Here is a 19,205-nt window from a genome sequence, read left to right as displayed (position 1 = left end):
CAGCTCTTGTCCACCATCTGTGAATTCAGCTGTTTCTAATATATGGAGTATTAGCAGAGGTGGGGAGTATCAACAACTGAAGCTGACATGACATTAACTGAGCCTAGTTCTCAAAGTCAGGACTTTAAAAAGAATGGTGATGTGGTCATGTCACTGAATAAAAAGCAAATTGAGAAGTGCAATTTATGCATGAAAGCCAAAGGATTCTAAGCTTCAGGGATAGGAACTAGAGAGAGCTCAGTCGGCACCATTCAGGTGAACAGGGCTAGGCTGGTTCAAATTTCACAGATTAATTGCTGCTTGCTCCATTTCTTTCCTGGTAATAAAGATCATGATAATGGCAATAAGGATAATAAGGATCATGAGTCATACTGAATAGTGGGCCAAGAAGACTCCGCCTAAAGTTGACCAAAGTGAGACTTGTTGACTACGAAAGCAGTACAGCCAGGCAGTCACCTCTTTCTCAAGTCTCACTGCACCCTACCTATCAGACTCCTAGTATTTGTCTTTCCCCTGGGACTCTGACTATAATCAGACAGACCCCTAGGAGTTCTTTAGAGAAGTGGTCTCTAAACTTTTTTGATTATACATCCCTAACACTAAAACAACATAGTGCCTGACAAACAGTAGATACTTAATAAATGTTTGTTAATGACATTTTTGAGCACGTACTTTCCACTATCTATATATTTACTTATATATACACATTTACTATTATACTAATAAATATGTTTAAAAGAAAACATAGATATCTAAATTTTAAGAATATGACATGAAGATAATTACACTTCAAGTAAAATAGGGAGCCATGGAACTCATTGAGCAGGAGAGTGATATGGTCAAGCTGTTCTTTTCGAAAATTTTGAAAGCTAGATGGAGAATGGATTGGAGAAGAGAAGGGACTTGACACAGGGAGACCAATTAGGAGGTTGTAGCAGTCCTGCAGAGGTGATGATGACAAGCTAGGGTGATGTGATTGGAATGAAGGGTTACAGGTGAAAGAGAAGTGAAGGTAGAAGCAACAAAGAGTTGGAAATGATATTGAGGTTAGAAGGATGGTGAAGCCTTTGATATTTACAGGAAGGTCATAAAAGAGGTGTTTTGTGGGGGGAAAAGGCAATATGACATCTATGATCTGTTACAACCCATTCATGTCTGACCATCCTATGCCACTTATTCTATCTCACCCAAAATGCTAGTGGGGGAAGTTGAGACTCTTATTGGTCCTGGAATGCAGAGCCTGCTTTCTGAGGGATATCTGTTTTATCTAGTGAAGGAAAGCTATGGGTATATTTTATGGATGAGAGGATTTTTGCAATGCTACCTCTGTAGGTGTTGTGGTGGTTGTCCAGGTATTGATGAGGTTATTTCTGTTCTAAGGGAGACAACACCTACCTCAAAATGGGGAGACAGTGGAGTGGGAAGTGTTGGGAGATAAAATCCATGATTGGTTATTATAAAGAAGATTGGATACAACTCAACTTCCTACCCTCTGGCTGATCACACATTGGGGTCACCTTCTAGCCCTCTTAGGATTAGTGATAGAATTAGGTCTGGGGCAGAAGTCATCAAGGAAAAAAATTTCTGTACCCAGAGGCTCAAGGAATGAAAAAAAGAACAAAAGTAAGGGGTGGAGGAGTACAAAAAACAATGAGAAATTATTGTAGGTAACAGTTACCTCAATTAAATCTCATCTGTAAACATTGTGACCAGTATGTTTACAAGTGACAGTATGGATATCAGATTACCTGGAAGTCTTCCAGTGAAGGAATTTTCCCAGCTATCTAGATGGGAGCTTGGATCGATAGAAATAAGACACTTCTGAAGGAAGTCATGGTACTAAGATGTTATAGAAGAGTTATCAGGGTAAAGATAGATATAGATGTAGGATATTTTTATGAGGCACCTAACTTAATCCTTAGGCTTGAAGAAAATGCTCTTGGTTACTAGGAAAGTAAGAACCATAATAAACTCATGCTGTTGCCTTGTTGTTTACTTACTATTTGCCTATTGGACTTACAAGAACATTCTCTGGCACATAACCAAAAATTTTCCAGATTCTTCCTTCCTCAGTGCTTTCACTTTTTAGCAGTTGACACACATATCTCTTGCTTTACAAAAGTAAACTACCTAGTATGAACACTCTTCTCTATCCTTTTCAAATGCTCATGATTTCAAATGATTTGTGATTTGTCACCAATGTCTGCCCATCCTGTGTTTGTCCTGTCAAAGTCTTCTCATAGGTTTGCCACAGAATAAAGGGCTATAAAACTGTGCATGCCTTATGACCCAGCAATACTGTTACTATGTCTGTACTCTAAAGTGATAAAAGGAAAAGGATCCATATGTATGGAAATATTTATAACAGTTCTTTTTGTGGTGGCAAAGAATTGGAACTGAGGGGATACCTGTCCTATCAATTGAAGAATTATTAAAAAAATTATGGGTTGTGATGGAATATTGTTGTGCTATAAGAAATGAAAAAGGAAATGCTTTCAGAAAAACCTAGGAAGACTTATATGAACTAATTCAAAGTGAAATGAGCAGAACCAGGAGAACAATTTGCATAGTTACAGCAGTATTATAATGATAATCAAGTGTGAAAGACTTAGCAACTCTAATCAATACAGTGATCTATGACAATTCCAGAAGATACATTATGAAAAATGTTCTACATCTCCAGAGAACTGATGAACTCTAAATGAATACTGAAACATATTTTCTTTAACTTTATTTTTTATTGCTTATTTTTTTAAAAACATGGATAATATGGAAATATATTTTGTATGACTTCATATATATAATGGAAATCATATTTTTTGCCTTTTCAATGAGTAGGGGAGGAGCTGGAGGTACAAAATTCAGAACTGAAAATTAAAATTCAGAACTGAAAATTCAGAACTGAAACATTAATAATCAATGGGTCATTTTCTGGGAGAAGTTTAGGGTCATATTAAAGGAGTTTTGCAATTTCCTGAAGGAAATCCAGCCTCTTCCCCTTCACCTGTTGAACCCCAGAACCAATGCATTTTCCAGTCTATCACAGATAAAAGTACCTAGGCAAGCTCCATATAGACTCTCCATCTAATTATACACCAAAATCTGAGCAATAGATCATAAATCTCCTTGGTTTTTCTCATGTAAACTGTCAGAGCAAATTTTTTCAATGTTTTTCGGCTTGATGCCGTTATCATGAAGTCATTGTTGAGTAAGGAACATTTAAAGAACATCACCATCTAAAAGGAATCCTTCTTTGACTTGAAATTTGTATTAGATCTTCTCCATAATGGTGGTGAGCACCTCTGACAAACATACACGTCCTAGTTTTATGCTTCTCTTAATACTGATGATTCTATGATCATCAAAGTTATGTCTTTTGTTATATCTTTCAAAGAACCGCATATAAATTTGATACGGGGATAGAAAAGACTATCTTGGAAGAGAGTCTTTAAGATGGAATTTTGCTCTACTAATTCAAGTACTTTCTCATAGTCAACAACAACAACAACAACAACAACAACAAAAGTAGTAAAGATATGGTCTGCTGTGTTATAATATCATTTACAAAGAGCCTACCAATAAACTCATAAAGAATGCCCTCAATAATGTGAAATTATGCAGAAAAATTTTAGTCCCATAGAAGTAATGTAAGGAACACCCTCTCTCCCACTCCTTTGTAGAGGTCCATAGGTAAGGAACATTGTATTTAATATCCAGCTTCTCAATGTGTTGATCAATTTTGCTGATTTTGAAAAATTCTTCTTCCTCTTATTCTTTATTTTATTTAAAAAAAAAATCTTTGTTATAAAGAATGGGGGAGGGACACAGGAAAAATCTAGGTAATGTAAAAAAAATCAATAAAAATCTATTTTAAAAGAATGTCCTCAATGAGGGTGTACATTACTCTCACAAAACTTTTATATAAATGGGAAAGTAGGCATATAGGTCAGTAGTTACTATTTTCTAGGTCACCTTGGTAATTTCTTTTCCCATTTAAATATACTCCTCTCTAATCATGAAAGCTCTATCTCCCCCCCACCCCACCCTTTTTTTTGTTATCCTAGAATTCTCATTCATCTATATTCTCTTAAAGTAAAAAGAAAAAAAAAACGCCCTCCCAAGAAATCTGACCCCAATATATTTGGAAACATTTCAATTACAAACATTATTAAATATGTAGATGGGAAAGAGGAAGTATAGGTAATAGAGTGGATCTAATTTATCTTTTAAAAATATGACTAAGCAGGACATAGAAAAAAATCAGTGATGTGGAGGTAATAAAAGAAAAAGAAAACAAAAACAACTTATAAGAAGATTGATCAAATGAATTCAACTGTTTCTACTCTGAACTTCTGAACACCCTAATATTCCTTAAACTTTGTAACAATGATTTCACATCAACAAAACCTTGATTCATTCAATTTGAAGCACAAAAATAAACTCCATAAATTGCTAGGGAGACAGAGCTTTAGAAGGGTCTAAAATAGGAATCTTTAACCTTTTTGTTGTGTTTCTTGGACCTCTTTGGCAATCTGGTGAAGCCTGTGAAATTCTTCTCAAAATGTTTTTAAATGCATAAAATAAACTACATAGGATTACAGAGGAAGCCAATTAAATTGAAATAGTTATCAAAAATATTATAAAAGGACCTGTTTACAGACTCCAGGTTAAATACCTGACATAGAGGGTGTGGGTTTTGGATGCGTACTCCTCAATGCAGAAATTTGAGCTCTAGAGATGTCATAGGGAAGTCTGAAGGCAACAAAATGAAATAATTGATTTTATAGCCCAACTCTTCTCATCCCCACACTAAGACTCCAAGTTAGGTTTCACTGTTCCTCTGGTTTTACCCAGATGAATCAATCAATGAGTAAGTATTTGTCCAACTGCATGTAGAAATGTGAAAGCGATTGCTTTCATAATGCTTAGTCCCAGGCCCTGGTTTTTTTTTTTGCTGGTGTCCACCCCCAACTCCTCCTTTGAATTCATTCAACAAATCCAATCTGTTGTCAAATCAGCTGTCATATATGTCTTCATCTCTTCATATAACAGCCATCCTAATACAGATCCTCATCATCTCATTTCTGCACTAATGACCATGCTTTTTGGTTTACTTCCTTGCCTCAAGTCTTTCCCCCATTCCAACTCATCCTTGACTCTGCCACCAACATGATTTTCCTAAAACAAAAGTCTGATGTCATTAACCCACCTTCCTCCCTACTCAATAAACTCCAGTGGCTATTATGGCCAGGACCAAACAAAATACTCTGTGTGATTTTTAAGCCTTTTTTATAACCTGACTGCTTCCTACTTCTTTAGTATTCTTATACTTGACTCTTCTCCACATACTTTGCAACCCATCCTTGCTAGCCCACTTGCTACTCTTCACAAATAACACTTCATCTACCAAGATGATTTTTCACTGGCTGTCCCCACTACAGGAATGGTTTCCCTCCTTATCTTCTCCTACTGGCTTCCCAGACTTCCTTCAATAAGCTCAAATCTCACCTGCTGCAGGAGGCTTTTCCTAATTCCTCTAGCTGCTAATACCTTCCTGTCTGAGATTACCTTTTGTCCACCCTGTATATACCTTGTACATAATTATTTGCATGTTGTTTTCACCATTAGAATATAAGCTCCTTAAGAACAGGTACCAAAGTGGGTTTTTTCCCCTTTGTATCTTCTTTGCTTAGTATTGTTTAGCACGTGGTAAGTGTTCAAGAAATGTTTGCTGACTGTCTAGCACTGTAATAGCTAGTTTGTAACTATGAGCAAAGGGTTGCCTTGTAGAATCTAGAATTGGTCACCAATTGTAGGCATGAGTAGTATGGCAGATTCCATGTTGTCCCTATCTACAGCAGGGACTCCAGGGGGATGGGATTGAGAACTCTTGTGCTTCTGGGTCATTTAAGTCCCTGTATGTGCTTCCTCTTCTTTCTTTGTTCACCTGCTACCATCAGAATCTTAAGGCAAAGCACACTTGAGATGCAGCTGGGTCAGTGAGAAACACAAGAAACCTCTGTACAAATCTTGTAAGAAGTGGGCTTCTTTTTTCTTTTAAAAAAGGAGAAATTATGACAGAACGATGTCTGAGAAATATAGAAATATGATTCTGGGCACAAGTTTGAAGTATAAAAAATCAAGTAGGTGTGGATTTAAGTTTTCATTAAATCAAGGCTGAGGCTGACTTGTGGGTAGTGCAAATAACAGAAAGCTGAGTGTTTGAAAGATAGAAATGCTATTTAAATTATACAAAATTTATAAAACTGTTTTAAGACTAAGGCTGCCAGAATCCATCACCATAGAATCAATTTACAGTCATTTAAATTTATATTCATTTATATTGAAATATGCGTAGTCTACATATACACATACATACATATATTCCCCTTCTTAGATATGGTTGCCTTTATATTTGGAACAGTGTCGGAGAATGGCTTAAGGCCAGCAGGAGTTGGGAACCTGCAGCCTTGAGGCTACATGTGGCCCTCTAGATCTTCAAGTGCAGTCCTTTGACTGAATCCAAATTTCATAGAACAAATTTCCTTAATAAAAGGAAAGTTCTGTAAAACTTAGACTCAGTCAAAAGGCCGCACCCGAGGACCACATGGTGCCTTGAGGCCGCAGGTTCCCTACCTCTGGAAGGAGTCTTCATGCTCCAGTTTCAGATCTAAGGATTTTGTGCTCAGAAGAGTAGATGGATAGGTGGGATAGGATTGCAGCTTGGTGTGTGAAGGACTAGGTAAGTCGACAAAAAGCTGTGGGATTGGATAGGAGAGAAAGACTAGCAATGAGACAATATGTTTAAGTAGGAGAGAGAGTGATAGTCACTGAGTAGATTGTTCCCTATCATTATTTGTAATATTTGTAATTATTTTTAAAGGAGGTGGTTTTCATTTTATTCTATTCCTGTGATTTAATTGGTATAGGAGACTTCCAATGAGGAAAAGTCCTCTTTGGATACAGATCCACACTTACTCTGCAACTTAAAATTTGAGGGAGAGGTTAAGTGACCTGATTGGAGGGCTAGGGGTGTCACACAACCTGTTTGCATCAGAGACAGGAAATCAGGATATTCTTGCCTCCAAGGCTGGCTCTCTGCACACCTCTCACATAGATTTTTGCAAACCTTTGGCAAACAGACTTTATTTTTCTTTACCCAAAATGTCATCATTCTCTTCCTCTTATCACAGCACTTTAATATTCACACAGAGATTTGCACATAAGTTATCTCATTTATTCCTGACAACAATCCAGTGAGGTAGATGATGTCATTATTATTATCATTATTTTGACTTTCTAAAAATCAAACCTTACTTTTTCCTTTAAGAAAAATCATTTTTTCTCCTTCCCACCCTCCATCCAACCATTAAAAAAAGGAGCAACAAAACTCTTGAAAGAAATATGTTTAGTTAAGTAAAACAAAATCCACTTTGTTCATGACAAAGAAATACATGTCATTCTATACCCTGAGTCCATCATATCTCTGTCAGGAAGTGGGTAGCATGGTACAAGTGTAGCCCTTTGGAATTGGTTAATCATTGCATAAATTAGAGTTTTTAAGTCTTCCAAAGTTTCTTTTCTTTACAGTTTTGTTGTTACTATATAAATCATTTTCCTGGTTCTGCTTACTTCTTTCTGTGTCAGTTCATTTAAGACTCTTCCTGTTCTACTGAAACTCTGTCTTTCATGATTTATTACAGTACAATAGTATTCCATTGCATTCATATGCCATAATTAATTCAATCAGATGATATGATTATGCCCATTTTATAGAGGAGGAATGAAGGATAGAGGAGGTTAAGTTACTTTCCTGGGGTCACACATCTAGTAAATGCCTGATTTGATAACAGGTCTTCCTAACTCCATGTATAGAACTTGAACTGCTGTCCCCATCTATCTGCTTTGGAAACATTTGACAGCCTAAACATGAAGGGAATAGAAATAATTGGGTACCTTATCACTGAAAGTCCAGCTCCAATGTAATTTAGCAGAGGCCTTGATATGTCTTCAGGATCCATTCCAAACCACCCAAACCTGAAAAAAAAATCAACATAGCTGGCTTAGGTCTTATTGAAAAGTTGAAGAGTTTTGAATTTTGTCCTTTTATAACCATAAAGATTCTATGGTCAATTTGGTTGGTGGAGAAGATGTCACAGAAGGAACATTGTTCTAAGCCTTGGACAAAGGAGCCAATGGTATGGCTAATTTCAATAGAAAACCCCTCGCACAAATCTTGGAAATGTTTGAAGTGGAACAAGTAATTTTTAAATGGGACTTGTGATAATAGAGCTAAAAATCTCTTTCCTGTCAAACCACTTCACAGCCCTTAACTTTGGTCCAAATCACTATAAACACTCCCTACTACCAATAGTGATACTAGACTGTAAGTGATACTAGACCAATAGTGATACTAGACTCATCCCTTGTGAGTAGGGAATATTTTGTTCATTGTATTTATATCTCCCAATGTCTAGTAGTAAGGGCCACTTCATATTAATTGCTGATTGAGGATGAGGAGAAGTTGGGGATACTTTGAGGTTTATATTAAAAATGAATAATAGTCTGGTCTTCTAATTTATAAGAATCTTTAAATTGATCAAGACTGGTCTGTAGATAACAGACATCTAGTTGTTTACTAGACCTATACACCTTTTTCCAGCTTGATAGGACCCTCTAAAGTTTACATTTTACTGGGATAGGCTTTGAGGACCCAGAGTCATTTCCATGACACCATTGGAAAATGGAGGAAGACTTCAGTGTAGAAGATGTAGATGGCCTCCTCTCCCCAACTGAGCTTCTGGTTTTATGAAATAATTCTTCAATTAAACATTAGAGGAAGACTTCAAAGGGGGAAGCATATTCTACCTCCTGTCCTCAGCTAATGCTTTGATCTTACAAAGTAATGCTGTCAGATCAGATAGTCCTTTTCCATGGATTTACCAAATTTTAAATGAATTGCCTTAGTGAATTTTCTTTAAAAATTATAATGAAATTTAATTAAAATGTTTTTCTCTTGAGGTTTATTAAATTACTCTTTGCATCTCTCATTTGACATTTATCCTGGTACCATGTAGAGTCATTAACCTGCTTATACATAGGTCACACACACAAATGCACACACATACAAACATATATATATATATTTATTTATATATGCATGTGTATATATGGATGTGTGTAAAAGTTCTTTAGGTAGATATAAATATACACATGGGCATATATACATATACATACATACACATACATATGCACAGGATTGTAGGGGTATGTATACATGTATGTGTGTATGTATATATATATTATATATATAAAAATATATATATATATTTCTTTATACAAAAATACATGCATATATATACCTTCCTCTGCCAAAGTCCTACTGTCATGCCTCATTGTGGTGCAGAATTGCCCCAGGTTGCTTTGAGACAAGGCCAGTAGAGTACATTCTCTGACAAGTACTTGCAATGTGTTGTTTTTGAGGATACATGTAGTAATGGATGATGTGGCTACCATCAGAGGATAGTACCTATAGTGATGAAATCACAGGATTGTAGAAATAATGAAGTTTGATGCAGTATGTATTTGTTTTATTTAAGGAAACCTCTAATTTCATCAGTGTGTGGAAATCCTGATACTAAAAATCCCTTGAATCATGCAGAACCGAAATTTGTCTGCAATTTAAAATCTTTTTTGAGGGGGGGGGATTTATTTTTTCATTTGCCCAACATTTGGAAAGGTTAAATCCAAAACTAACAGTGTAGCTTGGCTAGCTGCCGTGAAGATGTCTAGTTCTCCATCTCCATAGCTTCTCTTATTCTGTTCCTTCTCCTTTTGGAGGCACCAATTCATGAATTGGGAGAGAGAGGGCATGAACAATAACAGGGTAGGGTCAATGTCAATGTCAAAGACCTGCTTGGGGATAGGCTGCAACTTAAAATCTTAAGAGGCTTGTCTCAGGACAGTGAGATTTTAGGATCACATTTTGAGCTGGAACAGATTATTAGATCACTCAGAGGTGATCTAGTCTAATCTCTTCTATTTATATTTGATGAAACTGAGGCCTGGAGAAATGGAGTGATTTGTTTAATAGCTGAGACATGAACCCAGGCCATGTGACTTTATAATTAGTATTCTTTCCACTTGCTTAGGGTTATGGGTATATTACTAGATCAAGGTTCTCTTAATCTGGGATCCTGATGACTGTATTTCAATACAATTGGTTTCCTTTGTAATCTAGTGTATTGTAAATATGCATTTAAAAACGTTATTCAGAGTAGGGGTTGATCTAGGCTTCACTAGAATGTGAAAGGAGTCTACGACAAAAAATTATCATCTTTTGGGTTTGTATTACCTCCTTTCAAATATATTAAAGCTAACATATAATGTTTTGGGCTTGCAAAGCACTCATCATATATTACCATTTTATTCCTCTGCTACCCAGAGGCCACATTACTTATAACAAAGTATTTTTAAAAAGGTGGTGGTGGTGGGGAGAAGTTAAATAAAACTAACCAACATGCCAATTGAACCCACTGAGCCAATTGAGTCATTAGACCCTCACCTGCACATTGTCTCTCACCTTCAATTATCTCTCACCTTCACAGAAAAGGGAGGAAGGTGCATTTTCAAAGAATGTCTCATAAATTTCTTTTGTAACCCTAGTGCCTAATATGGTGACTTGCACAGGGGAGGAGCTCTATGAGGGTTGGTTGCTGATGACAATTCTATCTGAATTGGGTTACCTTGAGCTTGCCCAGCCTGTCAGTGAGTTAAATGATCCCCAGATTAAAAGTCCAAGGCCTAAACCAATTGTTTTAACAATAGGGACGACAGTGATGTTACCTGCAAGACAAAAATCATAGGGAAAAAGTCTACTATCATAAAAAGTACAGAAAATACATGTAGAAGTAAAACTCAAATTTAAAATCAACAGCAACTGAACGCCTACATTATACCTAGTATTTTGCTACATTTCCCCTATTTATTAATAACAATATATTTCTTTGGTATACATTTTAAAGTTGTAAAGTCCAAAAGCAAAATTCCCAAAGCAAGATATTTTGCAGAAAAATGTTGGGCAAAGCTAACTACTAAGTTGCAGAAATACTCTTCAGCCTTGGCATGCGCCTTTGTTCAGGCATATGCTATTTTTAGAAAGCACTGCTGATGCTGAAAATGGTTGGGGTTTTATGCTGGCTATGCTATTACATAGAGGTAAAGTGGGCTGTAGGGCTGGATTTGTATCAGAAAAATGCCTCTGACCCTGGACGTATAACTTAACCTTTCTGAAGGTCATGCAATTCTGTAACACTGTTAGTTATAAAAGGGTCATGATCTGGGTCGTGAATAGGAGTTTCCCCACATAGAAAATTATTGTCTACCAAACTGACATGAATTTAGATCTGGAAGGGATCTTAGACGTCTTAAAGGCCATCCAGTTCAACCCCTTCATAGCACAAGTGAGGAAACTGAGGCTCTTTACCTTGAGGTAAGCTATTAAAGATAAGACTAACCCATGGGAAATCCATACCCCAAATCATACTCAGGTGGATAAAGTTCTTTTTGTCCCTCTTTCTCTCTACATTTCCCCCTATCGAAACCTGTTCTGAGAAAAGAATGTGATTAATTCTCACTACTGGGCAAATGTCTGAGGCTTAAAGACCTAGGTTTTAATCCTGACAAAGGGCAAGACATTTAATCATTCTATTCTTAGTTTTCCCATTTGTAAAATGAGGGGGTTGAACTATATGATTTGTAGGAACCTTTAGAGCAGGGGATCTTAATCTGGGGTCCATGAACTTAAAAAAAAATATTTAAAGTATTTCAATATAATTGGTTTCTTTGGTAATCTTATGTATTTTATTTTATTCATTTAAAAACACTGACAGGGGTGCCTAGGCTTTACTAGATTGCCTTAGAGATACATGATTCAGACAAGCTCAAGAACCTGTGTTTTAGAGTGTCAACATCCTCTACCTCATAAAGAATTCCATTCCATTCCATTCCTTTCAATTCAATTCTGCAAGTATTTATTGTTGACTATGTGGTAGGTACTGTGTTAGGCACTAATGATATCAAGACAAAAAATGAAGCTGTCCCTGACCTCATGAAACATGCATTCTTCTGGGGGCAGAGAGCAACATTTACACAGAAACCTGTACAAACATTCCACTTACAGTTGACTTTAGGCAGAGAGGAGGGGAGAGGACTGATAGCTGTGAGTCCAAGAAATGTCTCCTATTGAAGGTAAATCTGAGATCTGTTTTCAAGAATTGTCACTCCCAATATTATTTATCTCTTGACTAAGGGCAAGGGTTGTGTTTGTATAAGTCAAATAAAGGAAGCTATAATTGTGGAATTCCAAGCATCAGCAAGCTGAATAGGGGAGATATTTAGTTGGGATGTATGAGGGAACTTGCCACAAATTATACCACCTATACAGTTGGGTAGAGCAAAAGGCTTAAATTCTGATTCTGACACTGTGACACTTCAACTGGACAAGTTTTGGAGTCTGTCTCTTCATCTGTAAAATGGGAATAACAATGACCTATACCTCTTCTGGGTATTGTCAGGAAAGGCTTTTGTAAACCTTAATGTGTTAGGTAAACATTAGTTACTATTATTGTTTTCTCCAGCCCTAACTGAGACTGACCCTGGGAATGGCAAGACCAGACATTTCTACTTCACATCCTCATTAGACTTTAAAAGGGGCAGGTACTCACAGAAAAGAGCCAGGGAGCAAGCATTAATTAACTACCTATTATGTGCGAGGCACTGTGCTAAAACACTTTACGATATTTTTTTCACTTGATCCTTACAACAGCTCTGTGAGTATTGTTAGTGAGGTAGGGATGAGATGCTTTGAATTCTGTCACCTGCTTATGCCTGTTCTGAGAGGAAGCTTCTTCACAATGGTGAAGTTAGTTTAAAAAATGTACCTGAGGAGTAAGAGTGAACGACTGCAGGAAGAGTGGAAGAAGTGACATTTCCAGGATAGTCTTTCCGAATAGGACTTTCCTTCTCCTATTTCCAGACATGTCTACAGGTCTGGGATGCTCTTTTCCTCATTTCTGCCTTTTGCAATCTCTAGCTCCTTTCTAGGCTTACTTCACTTTTCAGCTGGGGAAGCCAAGCAGTGCAGTGGATAGAGCATCTGGATTACAGACAGAAGATGTTAAGTTCAAACCTGGCCTCAGATACTAGCTGTGTAAAGACCCTAGGTAGATCACTTTAATCTGTTTGCCTCAGCTTCCTCATCTGTAAAATGGGGGAAATAATATCACCAACCTCCCAGGGTTGTTGTGAGGATCAAATGAAATACTAACACATAGTAAACACTATATAAATATTAGCTATTGTTATTATTATCTCCTACTCAAGACTTTTCCTGATCCTTAGAGTTATCAGTGCTCCCCACTTCTTAACATGAAATTATTTTGTATCTCTGTTGTAGATATATTGTTTTTACTAATCTGTGTATTTGTGTTATCCCAACAACAGAATGCAAGCTCTTTGTGGGCAGGAATAATGATAATGATGATGATGATGATGATGATAATGATGATGATGATGATGATGATGATGATGATGATGATGATGCCTCACACTTACGTATCACTTTAAAGTTTACAAAGCACTTTACAAATATTATCTCATCTTATTCTTGTGACAACTCTGGATTATAGGTAGTATTATTACTCTCATTTTCAAGATGAGGAAACTGAGGTAGACAGAGGTAATAACTTGCCCAGGGTCACAAAGCTAGTATCTGAATTCAAATTTGAACTCAGAGCCACCTGATTCCAGGTCCAGCACTTTATTCGTGTGCCATCTACTTGCTTCTAGTCTTTGTAGACCCAGCACCTAGTATAGAATCTAGGAGGTAACAATAATAAATGCTAACTGAATTGAATTGGGGAACAATTTTGTGGAATTCATTTTTGTAGCATTGGCCAGGGGGCTTTGCTCTAGTTAAGGGATCGAAAATTGTAAGCACAGACAGAGCCTCACAAAACATCTTTCCATTTGAATAATGGTACTCTTAGACACATATTCATCAAAAAGAGATTGCTCAATCTCTTGTTAAAATTGCTAAAATATTGGGCTAATGATTCCTGTGTAGGAAAAAACCTGACAAATCTGATTAGTATAGAAGTAGGTTTTTAAATAAACTGCATTGTAACTGCCCCACCCCCATCAATTGTTAACTGTGCAAGTGATTTATTAATCAATATAATGATGCACTCCTTGTAAAAATAAACAATGAAAGTATTCAAAAATACATCATAAATGCATTTGTAAACAAATGGCCCCAATGATTTTGGGAAATTTGGCTGTTTCAAAAATAGCATAAAGTTTTATGGATCATGAATTTTTTAAGGATGTATACTACAAAAGATCTTCAACCCAAAGCCTAGAATTGCATTTAAGAGGATGGAATTCCTGCCCCGAATGTAGAGTGGAAAGTAATCTGTGAGGTCATCTTTATTTGGCAGATGAAGCAACTTGACTTGCCTAAAGATACATGTAATAGTAGGGCCAAGATGTTAACCCAAGTCCTTCGGTTCTAAATCATTGCCTCCTTGATAGTGTAGTAGATAAGGCATTGGTCTTGGAGTCAGGAAGACCTCGAGTTCAAATTTCATATCTGACATTAGCTCTATGACAGGGCAAATCACTTCTCTAGGCCTCATTTTCCTTGTCTATAAATGAGGGGGCTGTATTCAATGCTCATTTCTAGCTCCAATTCTATGATCCTACTTTGATGGGTCTATGCTCTCACTGATGTGCACACTTCTACCTCCACTAGGAAGGACATAACCACTCACAAGTTTTTCCAACGCTTGTCCAAATCCTACTTGGGAACTGGGGTGGTACTCAACATACTGGGTGCCTCCTTGACATTGCATGGCTACCAATAGAGTTTATTAACTACGTATCCCTTTCTCTTGTTACGTGACCAATGTCCCTCCTATTTCAGGCATATAACTCTTAGTTAACATCCTTTATTCTGTGTCTTCAGCACAGTTTTTCACTACTTATACGTTCCAGTCTATTGATACCCACATATGCCTCTGCACTTCCTCTTGTTATATTAAATATATGACAGATAGGAAAGTCCAGAATGTGTATCATGATGTTCTCTACTAAATTACTGAGTAGTTTTTATTTCAGCTAATGAGGATTCATAGTCAAGAAATGTGTTAAGCAACAATCACTACTGGTACTAGTCCATATAAAGGAAACGAAAGAGATCCTAAGGAAAGGGTAAAGGTATAGTGTTAGAGGGAAAAAGGTAGAATAGTTGGAGTCAGGACTTGGGTTCAAATCCAAATTTTGTCACATTCTGCCTGCAACCATAAGTGAGTCTTTTAACCTCTGGGTCTTCATTTTCCTCTTGAGGGGATTGGATTCAACATCTAAAATCTCTTCCAATTCTAAATCTCTGAGCCTACATTTATAAAGGTCATATAAATATGACATTAAAATGTAAACATACATTGTTTTAGTCATAGTTTTTAAGTAACAAAAGATCTTCTATACATTACCTGTGGCCCAAACACAACCCCCAAGCATTGCGAGAGGCCAAAACTTTGGACAATGGAGTAACAGATTGACCACTAAGGAAACTGTCCATATGGCAGCACAGAGAATCCATTGAAGAAACATTCCTGACAATAGAGCAATAATTTATTATCAAGGGTTTACATCTCAATTTTACTAGGTATATGCTTAGAGATATTTATGGGGACACTTGTCTCACTGTTATATTATCTCTTCACTGACTATGCAAAGCAAACTGGATTTCTTCTCACCAATACCTGAAATTAGTGAGTGATTCTACACTTTCATCTTGGTACCATGCTGGTTATCATAGCTAACTGAAGAAAACTGACATAGAATTACAGTTTTGTACAACAGCTTTCTGAAGCTCATGTTTTTGTGATTCTTACTATTGCCCTAGTAATAAAATAAATAAATAAATATGTATGTGTGTGTGTGTATAATAAAATAAAAAAGGAGGAATATAAAGTTAATTATTTTAAGTTCCTCTCGGCTGAGACATCAAAAAAGCAGGGAGTTAGTTTCCTGTAAATGAAAATATACTTTCTAAGTTCTAAGTAGCCTTTTAATGAGGTGGAGGTAGGAAGGTGAATGCATTTCCTGAAAGTTTTCCTTTTGCAACCTTTGGATTTCACCCACTATTGGCAAAAATAATAAAAGTGAAACTTCAGAAGAGTCAAGAAAGTCCATAACCAAAAGGTTCACTTAAAGAAAGAAGCTAGAGTTGCGAGCAAATAAATTGTAATACAAGTATTTGCCCAGCTGAGAAGAAAAGGAATGAGATGGAAATTGGCTGGAAAAAAAGCCCAATGAGAATGGCTGATGGTAGGCTGTTGTATGCATTGGCTATAATTATCAGGGAGCTACTCATACCCTAAAAACAGGTATCTATCAGTTAATGTGGTAAAAAAAAGTAACAAAGTCCACTATAAAAGAGTCAGAGTCATAGTATAATACAAAGTGGTTTGCCCCTAGTTTAGCAGAAAAAAATGGTCAGTAGGAGCCATCAAAAATCAAGGATATTAGTCTCATTAAAATATGAAGAGAAATAGAAAACTGTAACTGACTGTCGCTTGTGGAAAGCACAGAAATAGCTCAGTCACAAACTATGTGTTTATTGGGTACAAATTGAATTGTCTGTTATATGAGGTGAAAGGGTTAGAAGAATGCTTCTTTCTTTGCCATCTTGTCAGGGAAAATGAAGTCATCTTCCCTGGTAGAATAGAAGAAATGTTCCAGGCTGGAAAATAGAACAGAAGGGGTACCGTAAGACTTCAAAAGTCATATTCTTTGATCTTGAAAAATGGTAAGAAAATGAAATTTATCAACCCTAAACCAGTGAGTTTGACTTCACTTTCTGCGAATATTTTAGAAAATTTTATTATTAATATTTTTTTAAACCAGACTTGTAATTTCATCAGTGTAGGGAGCAAGTCTTAGTGATGAATTTTCACTTCAAAATGCAAATAGGCACCTAGTCCCAAACTCATAGTCTTACTGAGTGGCCTGCATCACTGAGAGGACAAATGGCTTGCCCAGGATTGCACAGCCAGGATGTGTTAGAGTAAAGGCTTGATACAAGTCTAATTCTAAAATCAGCTCCTTTCATCTATGATTATAGCCTCTGCAGTATATTACTAAATAGATGGTTAGTAAATATCTAGAAAAAGGTACCAGGATAGTTTAAACAAGAGCAAGTGATATCAGTCTAACCTCATTTAAAAAAATAGCAATATTAGATTGACAGATCAGAAAAATGCAGTAAAGTACACGTAGATTTTAGAAAAGGCTTTGATGAGAGTATCTTATGTTCTTCTTTTGGAGAAGATGGACAAAGGCAAGCTAAATAGTTATTAATGATTCTATATCAACTTGAAAATCTTTAGGCAACCTGTCACTAGCTGTCTGGAGACAGCTGATATCACAATGGTTAGAATGAAGATCTGAGTTCAAATTCAGCCTCAGATACTTATGAGCTATGTGACCCTAGGCAAGTCATAGCCTCAGTTTCCTCAACTATAAAATGGGGATAATAATAGCAACTACCTAACAGTGATGTTCTGAGGATCAAATGAAAGAATATTTATAAAAAAGCCCCTAGCATATAGTCAGTACTATATAAAGGCTTCTCTTCCCTCTTTGATAGAATATGGATCTGAAGTTGGCCCTGTGCTATTTCACATTTTTAACAATGACATGTCTAAAGTCACACTTAGCAGCCTTATCAAATCTGCAGAAGATACAAAACCAAAAGTGATAGCTGACACATTGCATGACAACATGCAAATAGAGCATGACCAGAAAAATACTGGGCCGGCTTTTATGAAATGAAACTTAATAGGATACATCTTACATCTTGTATTTTATTTCACAATGATTTCATGCTTATAAGATGAGCAAGATAGGGAGAGACAGCAGTTTGTCTAAAAAAAAAGAATTGAAGGTTTTAAAAGTGGCTTGCAAGCTCAAAAAGCCAAGTTAATATTAGCTTGCATTAAGAGAGGCAGAGTTTCAGGAATGAGGATGCTACGCTCAGCCAGGTCAGATCATGTTTGGAATATTGTATTCAGGTCTGTGTGATATATCTTAGGAAGGACACTGCTAAACTTCAGAATGTCCAGAGGAGATTGACCAGTATGGGAAAGGCCTTTGAGTTCATTCCATAGGAAGGACAATGGAAGGAAGTAGGGGTTGTTAGAGTAGAGAAGACTCAAGGGAAACATGACAGAAGTCTTCACGTATTTGAAAGGCTGTCATATGAAAGAATTAGTAGATTTGTTCTGCTTGGTTCCTGAGGGCAGAACTAGGAACCATGGAGGGATGTTGCAGAGGCGCATTCACACTTGATGTCAGGAAAAGATTTCCCAATAATTATAGCTATCTAAAAATGGAATGAGCTTTCTTGAAAGGTAGCAGGTTCCCTGTAATGTCTTTGACCAAAGGCTGGCTAATCTTATTTGTTGAAAATGTATTAGTGGGGATTCTTTTTTGGAAATGGATTAGGAAAATAACCGGTAGGATTACTTCTCCTATGAAATTCTATGAACAAAAGACTGGGAGGAAGAAGGAGGGAATCTACAACTATCTTGAATTTGAAGGGGGAAAATAATACTAACTGATATTAATATAATGCCCTATGGCTTAGACACTGTTTAAGCTTTAGTAGCTTAAAATTACACTAAAGCTTTTTGGGACATCCTATATATTGTTCCATTATGACCCAAACACCACTTCTGTGAGGTGGCTATTAAAAGTACTATTATTCCTCCCTTCCTGACTTTTTTTTTTTAACAAATAGGGTAACTGAGGGCCAGAGAGACGAATACACTTGTCCTTCATCACACAGCTTCTAAGTGTCACAGAAGGGATTTGAACCCAGGTCTTTCCTGAACTCAGGTCAGTCTATCATTTGTTCCACTACACAATGTTGTTTCTCTAAAAATGAGACAGAAAAGAAAGGAGGAAGAGGGATTTCTGCTGTACACTTGGAGCTACATATTAATATCTGGTTCTCTCCAGCCTCCCTCCCCACCCTCGCCGTGGCTGATCCTGACATCTTGAGAAAGAAGCAGTTTTTATGTTCACAAAATGAAAAGGAGGACCCACAGAGGCTACCAGAAATGAGGTCATCTATTACT

At 36.7% G+C, this 19,205-nt stretch overlaps 1 protein-coding gene across 4 annotated transcripts in view; it reads right to left on the bottom strand.

Annotated features, from left to right (window-relative positions):
* The window catches only part of TMEM144 (transmembrane protein 144), a 61,887-nt gene that overhangs the window by 29,493 nt on the left and 13,189 nt on the right, over positions 1-19,205 (bottom strand). For 3 of the 4 annotated variants that reach the window (XM_027866898.1, XM_027866899.1, XM_027866900.1), the window contains exons 3-5: positions 15,552-15,674; positions 10,746-10,845; positions 7,957-8,037 (exon numbers count right to left, since the gene is read on the bottom strand). In XM_027866898.1, coding sequence (XP_027722699.1) covers positions 7,957-8,037; positions 10,746-10,845; positions 15,552-15,674 — 304 coding nt within the window. The remainder of the gene's footprint in view (positions 1-7,956; positions 8,038-10,745; positions 10,846-15,551; positions 15,675-19,205) is intronic. The other variant, XM_027866901.1, reaches the window with a different exon arrangement.

This window comes from Vombatus ursinus, unplaced genomic scaffold (genome assembly GCF_900497805.2).
Source record: "Vombatus ursinus unplaced genomic scaffold, bare-nosed wombat genome assembly UNPS02014784.1, whole genome shotgun sequence".
Lineage (NCBI taxonomy): Eukaryota > Metazoa > Chordata > Mammalia > Diprotodontia > Vombatidae > Vombatus > Vombatus ursinus.
Note: the sequence above shows the minus strand (reverse complement) of the source record. Positions and strands in the feature narration are given on the sequence as shown.